Source organism: Bombina bombina, chromosome 7 (assembly GCF_027579735.1).
Source record: "Bombina bombina isolate aBomBom1 chromosome 7, aBomBom1.pri, whole genome shotgun sequence".
Lineage (NCBI taxonomy): Eukaryota > Metazoa > Chordata > Amphibia > Anura > Bombinatoridae > Bombina > Bombina bombina.
The window spans coordinates 512,562,053-512,572,922 of NC_069505.1; the positions used below are offsets into that span (position 1 = coordinate 512,562,053).

The following is a 10,870-nucleotide window of genomic DNA, read 5'->3' on the forward strand; positions in this document are numbered from 1 at the left end:
ATATATATATATATATATATATATATATATATATATATATACTGTATATATATATGTGTGTGTGTGTAAGAGCCTTTGGGTATATGTATATAACTATGATCTGCATATAGGTGTTCCCAAAGCACATTTATTCACCTTTATTGGGGTTTTAAGTAAATGAGTGTCTTCTGAGCTTTAAAACCAGAGGTCTTGGGGATATCGTGGCCTTTTTGATGGCCTATTATAATAGCCTAGACCCCTCATTAAAAAAAAAATGTGTATTTTTAATTTTATTTTTTAAAATTGTGCTTAAACTTTATATCCCCAAGACACACAATGGTGACCAGCGCATAGTTATTTCCCCCCTGGTGACATGAAACTGCGCCACCATCTTGTAATCTGTGGTAAATGCGGGGGGGTGGGGTTAAGCATCCCCCCATCCACCCACGGAAGACAACCCATGGTCATTAACTAAAATGACAAGAGGCATATGTGCAGCCACCAATTATCAGCTAGCTCCCAGTAGTGCGTGGCTGCTTCTTAACCTACCTAGGCAGGCACTACAACAAAAGGTACCAAGAGAACACATCAAATGTTATAATGTAAGTAAACTGGGAAAAGTGATTAAGATTGAATGCTCTATCCAAATCATAAAAGTTAATTTAAAGGGAACATTCATGATTCAGATAAGACATGCAATTTTAAACAACTTTCCAATTTACTTTTATTATCAAATTAGCTTTGTTCTCTTGGTATAATTTGTTGAAAGCTAAACCTAGGCAGGCTCATTTCCTAGGTATGCTAATTTCTAATCTCCTGAAGGCCGCCTCTTATCTCTGATGCATTTTGACAGTTTGCACAGCTAGACAGTGCTAGTTCACATGTGCCATACATCTAACATTGTGCTCACTCTCGTGGGGTTATTTATGAGTCAGCACTGATTGGCTAAAATGCAAGTCTGTCAAAAGAACTGAAATAAGGGGGCAGTCTGCCGAGGCTTAGATACAAGGTAATCACAGAGGTAGAAAGTGTATTAATATAACTGTGTTGGTTATGCAAAACTGGGGGATTGGGTAATAAAGGGATTATCTATCTTTTTAAACAATAACAATTCTTGACTAGAATTTCCATTTATAATTAATCAAGATCAAGTAGAAGCTGAGTTGTGTTCACAGTTCAAAAAAAATAAGGAACGCAATATAAAGAATATTTAAAAAAATATGTTTTTTTATTTTTTATCAGATAATGACCCCTACAATAATAAAATAATTATTTTAGATCTACAGTTTTATTTCCTTTGATAAAGCATTAGTCTCCGTCTCAGTGCAGATTGGATATCTTTATGTTTCAAGCTGTAAATTATTGGGTTTAGGGCTGGAACTGCAGCCGTATTAAACAGTGTGAAAACTTTATCAGATTCTCCACTGCCTCCTGAATTTGGTTTAAGATATTGACAGATGAGAGTAATGTAAAGCAGAGTAACCACTGTGAGGTGCGCGGAACACGTGTAGAAGGCTTTATGTCTTCCATTGCTTGAACGGATCTTGAGGATGGTATTAATTATAAAAATATAAGGAATGCAGATGAGAAGAAATGAGAATAATACATGAAAAAGTATAGTAAAAAATACCATCTGCTCAAAAACCGTAGTGTCACTACATGTTAGTCGTAGAAGAGGTACAATATCACATAGGAAGTGGTTGAGTTCATTGCTAGAAAAAGAAAAACGTGATAATAAAACAATATGGGGCATAATTTCTAAAAATCCCAACATCCAACAGGCTGTAGCAAGTAGAGAACATCTTCTATGGTTCATGATTGTGTGATAACGCAATGGGTTACAGATGGCCATATAGCGATCATAACTCATGAGCGCCAGTATTTGAAGCTGATCAGCTATTAAGGATCCAAATATATATGTCTGTGTCATACACCCGAGGAAGGAAACTGTGTTATCCCCTGAAATAAAGCTAATGAGTATCTTGTGCAGAGTAAGGGAGGTGTATGAGATGTCAAGAACTGACAAGTTTGCCACAAAAAAGTACATGGGAGTGTGCAGTTGAGGGTCCAGGTAAACTAGCAGAAGAATCATCATGTTACCTCCAAGTGTGGTGAGATAAATCAGCAGAACCAGGTGGAAGATCAGAACCTGCTGCTCTGGTGCATCAGAAATGCCTTTAATGATAAAAAAGGTTACCGTGCTCTGGTTGGAGAGACACATTTGTCACCTAAAATTATTAACCTGAAAGAGAAATAGATGTATTTCTTCATTTGGTTTACACTGAACCTGTAATATATAAAGCAAATTATCATTTAGAGCAGTGGTTCTCAAACCAAGTTACTTCAAGGCCCGATTAATTTTAGCTGGGCGTGTCCAGGGCCCTGTAGTGTGTGTGTGTGTATATATGTGTATATATATATATATATATATATATATATATATATATATATATATATATATATATACATATAATTAACTGGTATAACTTAACTGCGGTGCCAAGGTCTAGTCCTATCTGCTCCTTTCCCACGCTGCCCTCCCACTGATCTGCCACTACATGTGCACAATTCACACGCACATGTGCCCTGTCACAGCTTGCAGTGGGGGCATTTCAGGTCATGGCCCACCAGGAGGGCTGTCAAAGCCTGGTACTGGGCCGTGACCCGGCTATTGAGAAACCAGGCTTTATAGAAGATTTATATTCACTAATTATATCACTAGTTGTATCATTAACAATTAAATATTTATCTAGAGCTTCAGAGGTTTGCAGAAATGTTTAGTTGGTCATAATTTACTTAAAGGAACAGTTTACCCTAAATGTGTCTTGCCTTTAATTTGTTCCCAATTATCAATTTTACCTGCTGGAGTATATAAAATTGTTTACAAATAGCCCCTTTACCTTTATATCAACATTTGAAATAACCGATTTTGCCTATGGTAGCCCTACCTATATTAAAAGTTTCTATACTTAATTATAGGCAATATGAAAGCTGTGCAAACATAGCCAGCAGAAGAAAATACACTCCCAGGTGGAGGTATGAGAAATAAGTAATAAAATTTATATTTTCAATTGTTCTGTCAAAGTATTGAGCTTTGGTATACAGAGATAATATAAAGAAGCATGTGTGTGTACAGAAAGTGATAAAATAAGAAAATCTGACTTCTCTGCAAACTTATTTTAATGGGTTCTGGTTCCAAAGAACAAAACTCGCTATTTCATATACAAAATAAACCAAATAAAAAAAGAACTATACATTTTATACTCTGCATCTGGTATAACAAGTTTATATAAACTGTATAAACAAAATTCCTTCTTAGCTGATGAGATTCCATAGCTTCATAACATGTAAGATATATTCCAGCCTATCCAGTTTATTTGTCCACTACTCTGGTCCTAGGAAGGATCAGAAAGCTACAGCGGTGGTCCTGGCTCAAGCAGATTATTCGTAAGGCTTATTTGTTTTCGGTAAAATTGCCACCCAAGAAAGTAACTGCTCATTCTTTGAGATGAGTATCTACTTCTTGGGCTTTCAAGGCAGCAACTTAGTCTCCTTTTCACACTTTTTCCAAATTTAAAAATTTTGACATTTATGCTTCTGATGCAGCTTTTGGCAGGAAAGTCCTTCAGCCACAGTGTCCGGCAAATAGGAACTGCCTTCTTTTTGTCCCATGTGCCCTTAAAGGGACAGTCTACAACATAATTTTTATTGCTTAAAAAGATAGATAATCCCATATGACCCATTCCTCAGTTTTGCATAACCAACACAGTTATATAAATATACTTTTTACCTCTGTGATTACCTTGTATCTAAGCCTCTGCAGACTCCCCCCTTATCTGAGTTCTTTTGACAGACTTGCATTTTAGCCAATCAGTGCCCTCTCATAAGTAACTCCACAGGCTTGAGCACAATGTTATCTGTCATGAGATGCAGGACATAGCAGAGAGGGTACAACACTATTTTATTGCAGAGCATGGAAGTATACATCTGGTACCATAGATCTCAGTTAGTAACTGCGACATAGACAATAACTGACCTAAGCCCCGCCCCATCCAGTGACATCACTTCCCACTCTCATCACATCTTGCCCCTTTTCAAAGGACAAAGCATACATTTTTTTTCCATTTGGATACAACAAATAACAAGGTATACAAGAAGCATACAATAACAGTTTTGTATAGTATATAACAAATAACAGGTTAAAGAGAATGTCTGTATAAACAACATAAATTACATCCTGACTTGAACATCGGGGTAGACTACCCTAGTCCACAGTGACCATGGGATTATTCTGCCCATACTTCCGGTCACTGTTCTAACTAATGCTAATCCCGATATGGGGCCGGAAGTTTCACCACTCTTCCACTTGATGTAATTCTACATGAACTGTCCTCTGATACAGAAGAAGGATACAGAAGAAGGTGATTGAGAGTCCGCTGGAGGCAAAGACGTATCCCCGCTGTGATCTTGCTGAGGGGAAGGCACACCTCTCAAAACAGGGGATCCCACCGGCGGTGGTACAGAGGCATCCAACTCCAAACTCTCAGGTATAGGCTGAAGATGTTTTTGTTTTCGACGTGTGACTGTCCCTCCATCAGTAAGGACTACATAAGACCTTGGTCCAGGAGAGCGTCCAATTACCGTAGCAGGCATCTTCCATTTCTTCTCATCATCCAGTTTAATTCTGACACTTTGCCCCGCATTCAGCTCCTGCAAGATCCTCACAGAGTGTCTCCTGTCGTAGAAGAATCAATAGCCCCTTTTTGCCTCTTCATTCCTCCTAAGGACCTCGTCCCTAGGAATAGAGCCAGTTGGCTGGAAGACACCCACAGAGGGTAAGGTGGAGTGAATCTGACATCCTGGCATCAGCTGTGCCGGGCTGAAACCCGTGGCTTGAATGGGAGTCGCCCTATAGGACAAGAGGGCCAGGTACGGCTCAGATTGCTTCAAAATGAACTTTGTTGTTTGAACTGCCCTTTCAGCCATTCCATTGGCCTGCGGGTAATGTGGACTTGACGTGGAATGTACAAAATCATATTCTCTGCTGAAAGAACTGAACTCTGTGGTAGCAAACTGCATTCCCTTATCACTCACCAACTCCATTGGTATGCCCCACCGGGCAAATAAGCTCTTGAGACGAGTGATATTGGCTTGACTTGTGATTTCATTCAAAGGTGCAACTTCCAAATACCTGGAATAGTAGTCGATCACGACTAGGTACTTTTTCCTGTGCAGTTCGCACAAATCAGCAGCTATTTTCTGCTATGGGCCTGTAGGCAGCGGTCGGAACTGATCCCCGGCCACCATACTGCCGTAGCTGCCCTTTATCTGTACTTTGTAATGCCCAAGTGGCCATCATGAATCCTGCTTAACATCTCCTGCCGCATGCTAGCAGGAATAACAATGCGGTCCTGAAACAGCATCAACCCATTCAGCTCTGTGAGCTGCGACCTTTCTGACTGGTGAGAACTTAAAGACATCCAGGCTGCCCGACTCTCGGGCCAACCTTCTTTTATGTACTTAACAACTTCTTGAAGGTCTGTATCTAAATATGTCTCCTTTCTTATTTATTCTAGCTTCCCTGAAGAAATGGATTTGGAGGCCAGAACTGAATCTACATACACCTTCACATCTGATTCCGTTGAAGATTCTTCAGCAGGAGCCAGCGGGAGCCTGGAAAGTGTATCTGCCACAACCAGTTGTTTCCCCGGCACATGCACTGCCTGAACGTTGAACCTGATCATCCTCATTAGAGGAGTCTCTGGCATCTTAGGAGTGTTTTGTCAACATCATAGGAGCTGATTAGAGGGACTAGCGGGTTTATGGTCACTCTCCAGACCCCACTAGGTAACGCTGAAAGTAGGGCTGTAGTTTGTTTTCATTCAACAGCAAGAGGGCGGCCCCTAACTCATAGCTGCTCGCATCAGCACTAACCACAGTCTTTTTGGAAGGGTCATAGAACCCCAACACTGGGGAAGACCCCAGTAGGGACTTGACCTGCACAAAAGATTCTTTCTGTGAAGGACTTCAGACCCAGGCAACATCTTTCTTTAGCAACTCTGTGATAGGGTGTAGTATTGTGGATAAATCAGGAAGTAACCTGTCCACATAATTTACAAGGCCCAATATTTGTCTCAGCTCATGTACATCAGAAGGACTTTTCATCTGTTCAATAGCACAGATTTTATCGGGGTCCAGCTTGATGCCATCCCCATTGATGATATGCCCAAAGTAACATAACTCAGCTTTCCTAAAATGGCATTTTTCCTTATTTAATTTCAGCCCGGACTCTCTAATGGTCTGCAGCAAACAGCTCAATTGCTGATCATGTTCTTCCAATGTAGATCCATACACCAAGATGTCGTCCATGACGACTGCCGTGCCCTCGTGGTCTTCTAGGAGAGAAATCATTTCTCTTTGAAAGATTTCAGGAGCAGAAGATATCCCAAAAGGGAGTCTGCAGAAGCAAAACCGACCTACCGGTGTAATGAAGGTAGTCAGTTTTCGGCACTTTGGATCTAGGGGTATCTGCCAGAAACCGCTGGAAGCATCCAGTGTAGAGAAGAACTTGGACTAGGCCCAAACCACAGGCTGCTTTTCTGCTCAATAGGTTGTTGACCTCTAATAACATGTACCCACATGGTGAATTTCCTCTGCTTGTACACGCAGCTGGCAAGAAATTTTCCCGCACAATCAATGCGGCCACCAGGACTATGGACTTTTGTTGTAACTTTTGCCAGCTGAGGCTGTCGAGGCAGTTTTATGAATGCTGCAAGGGACATAACAGTGATGTCTGCTCCTGTGTTAATCTTAAAGACAACTTTGGCTCCCATTACAGTAAGAGTAACCCTCCAATCTTCATCTGAGTCAGGCTGTTCAACAACAGACCCTACAAAGGACACTTCTTGATCCTCCTGGTCGCTATCCACCTGCAACTCCTTAATATATTCAGTCTTACACACCACTTCAAAATGACCCATTCGGTTACATTTTCTACATCTTTTGTCTTTAGCAGGGCATATGACACTCTGATCATGGGCACGGTTGCACCGAGTACATCAGCCATGCTGCGCCCATCCGCTTCTGGGCCTATCTGTTGCCCTTGGTCTACCGCTCACACTGTGTGTGCCTTTCACTAGCAGCTCTCCTGAACTGCTGCACTTCATCCACAATACTCTCAGACCTCAGATCAGCACTTTGCTTTTTCACCAGTTCACTCTGCGGGCCATCCTAATAGCCCCATATAATGTTAAATCAGCCTCCAACTGTAGCTTTAGTGAGACTTCAGCATCTGCAATTCCTATGACTATTCTGTCTTTGATTTGCTCTTCTTTAGCAACACCAAACTCACAGAATTCAGCTAGTTCATACAGGCTGCGCACAAATGACTCCACAGATTCTCCCACACGCTGGGCACGTTTGTGAAAACAAGCCCTCTCATGAATCACATTTCTTTTGGGCACAAAGTGGGCACTGAGTTAGTTCATAACTATGTCAAAGTCAAATTCTTCCCCTTCTTGGAAAGTAAAGGCATTGAACACTGGCTCCACATCTTTCCCCATAGAGTATAAAAGAGAATTTACTTGTACTTCACCACTCTCCTTGTCCAGCTTGGAAGCAATCCTGAAGCTCTAAAACTGCTGACGCCATGTGGGCCAAGCTACAGGCTGAGAAAAATCAAAAGGCTCAGGTGGGGTAAACTTCGACATCGTCAATCAATCAGGAAACAGAAGCGCAGGTAAGAACTTCTGACACCATGGGGCCTAGTTATCAAGCCGTCAACCTCAAATACGCTGGAATTCCGCATCGTATTTGTGGCGAGGCTGATACGCCTTAGTTATCAAAGGCTCGAGACCGGCAAAAGTAGAATTTTGTGACGTAAGCATCGATCCGCCGGACTCAGTCCGACACAGATCGATTCTTACGTCACTCCAGATGTTCCGCACACAAGTGCGGCACATTCTCACTACTTTTGCTAGTTATCAAAAAACTAGCAGGTACGCTCGGCACTTTTACGGCCCAGCGTACCTGGTTTTCAATCCGCCACCCCTGGAGGCGGCGGATCCCATAGGAATCAATGGGAGTCTGACCATAGCGAAAGTACAAGTTCGCTGCTGACAGACATCCCATTGATTTCTATGGGAGCTGTCTACACCTAACACCCTAACATGTACCCCGAGTCTAAACACCACTAATCTGTCCCCCCCTACACCGCCGCAACTAAATAAAGTTATTACCCCCTAAACCGCCGCTCCCGGAGCCCACCGCAAGCTACTCTATACATATTAACCCCTAAACCGCCGCTCCCGGAGCCCACCGCAACTATAATAAATGTATTAACCCCTAAACCGCCGCTCCCTGAACCCGCCACAACCTATATTAAATGTATTAACCCCTAATCTGCCCCCCCTACACCGTCGCCACCTATAATAAATTTATTAACCCCTATCCTGCCCCCCCTACACCGTCGCCACCTATAATAAATTTATTAACCCCTAATCTGCCCCCCCCCTACACCGTCGCCACCTATAATAAATTTATTAACCCCTATCCTGCCCCCCACTGTAATAAAATGATTAACCCCTAAACCTAAGTCTAACCCTAACGCCCCCCTAACTTAAATATTAATTAAATAAATCTAAATAAATTAACTCTTATTAACTAAATGAATCCTGTTTAAAACTAAATACCTTTAAAATAAACCCTAATATAGCTACAATATAAATAATAATTATATTGTAGCTATCTTAGGATTTATATTTATTTTACAGGTAACTTTGTATTTATTTTAGCTAGTTAGAATAGTTATTAAATAGTTATTAACTATTTAATAACTACCTAGCTAAAAGAAATACAAAATTACCTGTAAAATAAATCCTAACTTAAGTTACAATTAAACCTAATACTACACTATCATTAAATTAATTAAATAAACTACCTACAAATAACTACAATTAAATACAATTACATAAACTAACTAAAGTACAAAAAATAAAAAAAGCTAAGTTACAAAAAATAAAAATAAAAGTTACAAACATGTTAAAAATATTACAACAATTTTAAGCTACTTACACCTAATCTAAGCCCCCTAATAAAATAACAAACCCCCCCAAAATAAAAAAAATTCCCTACCCTATTCTAAATTAAATAAATTTCAAAGCTCTTTTACCTTACCAGCCCTTAAAAGGGCCATTTGTGGGGGCATGCCCCAAAGAAAACAGCTCTTTTGCCTGTAAAAGAAAAATACAACCCCCCCCCCAACATTAAAACCCACCACCCACATACCCCTAATCTAACCCAAACCCCCCTTACAAAAACCTAACACTAATCCCCTGAAGATCATCCTACCTTTAGTTGTCTTCACTCAGCCGAGCCACCGATGGAACTGAAGAGGACATCCGGAGCGGAAGAAGTTAATCCTCCAAGCGGCGCTGAAGAAATCTTCCATCCGATGAAGTCATCATCCAGACGGCGCTGAAGAAAAGTCTTCGATCCGGCCGATGTCATCTTCAAAGAGGCGCTGAAGAGGTCTTCTATCTGGGCGAAGTCATCTTCCAAGCCGGGTCTTGAATCTTCCTTCCGCCGACGCGGAACCACCTTCTTCACCGACGGACTACGACGAATGACGGCTCCTTTAAGGGACGTCATCCAAGATGGCGTCCCCTCAATTCCGATTGGCTGATAGGATTCTATCAGCCAATCGGAATTAAGGTAGGAAAATTCTGATTGGCTGATGGAATCAGCCAATCAGATTCAAGTTCAATCCGATTGGCTGATCCAATCAGCCAATCAGATTGAGCTCGCATTCTATTGGCTGATCGGAACAGCCAATAGAATGTGAGCTCAATCTGATTGGCTGATTCCATCAGCCAATCAGATTTTTCCTACCTTAAAGGGACAGTCAAGTCCAAAAAAAACTTTTATTTTTCAAATAGGGCATGTGATTTTAAATAACTTTCCAATTTACTTTTATCAACAATTTTGCTGTGTTCTCTTGGTATTCTAGTTGAGAGCAAACCTAGGAAGGCTCATATGATAATTTCTAAGCCCTTGAAGGCCGCCTCTAATCACATGCTTTTGTATTTGCTTTTCACAACAGGGGAGAGTAGTTCAAGTAAACCATATAGATTACATTGTGAGCACGCCCGTGGATTGTGGCAGACACTGCACTAATTGGCTAAAATGCAACTATATGCAAAATAACTAAAAGTCATGTGATTAGGGGTGGTCAGAAGATACTTAGATACAAGATAGTCACAGCAGTAAAAAGTGTATTAATATAACAGTGTTGGTTATGCAAAACTGGGGAATGGGTAATAAAGGGATTATCTATCTTTTTAAACAACAAAAATTCTGGTGTTGACTGTCCCTTTAATTCCGATTGGCTGATAGAATCCTATCAGCCAATCGGAATTGAGGGGACGCCATCTTGGATGACGTCCCTTAAAGGAGCCGTCATTCGTCGTAGTCCGTCGGTGAAGAAGGTGGTTCCGCGTCGGCGGAAGGAAGATTCAAGACCCAGCTTGGAAGATGACTTCGCCCGGATAGAAGACCTCTTCAGCGCCTCTTTGAAGATGACATGGGCCGGATCGAAGACTTTTCTTCAGCGCCGCCTGGATGATGACTTCATCGGATGGAAGATTTCTTCAGTGCCGCTTGGAGGATTAACTTCTTCCGCTCCGGATGTCCTCTTCAGTTCCATCGGTGGCTCGGCTGAGTGAAGACAACTAAAGGTAGGATGATCTTCAGGGGATTAGTGTTAGGTTTTTGTAAGGGGGGTTTGGGTTAGATTAGGGGTATGTGGGTGGTGGGTTTTAATGTTGGGGGGGGTTGTATTTTTCTTTTACAGGCAAAAGAGCTGTTTTCTTTGGGGCATGCCCCCACAAATGGC

General features: G+C 41.4%; 1 protein-coding gene across 1 annotated transcript; it reads right to left on the reverse strand.

Moving 5' to 3' along the window:
- Positions 1 to 1,267: 1,267 nt before the first annotated feature.
- On the reverse strand, positions 1,268 to 2,200 carry LOC128636481 (olfactory receptor 5L1-like). Its single transcript, XM_053689492.1, has one exon. It carries the CDS (start codon positions 2,198 to 2,200, stop codon positions 1,268 to 1,270), a length of 933 nt encoding a protein of 310 aa, XP_053545467.1.
- Positions 2,201 to 10,870: the final 8,670 nt, after the last annotated feature.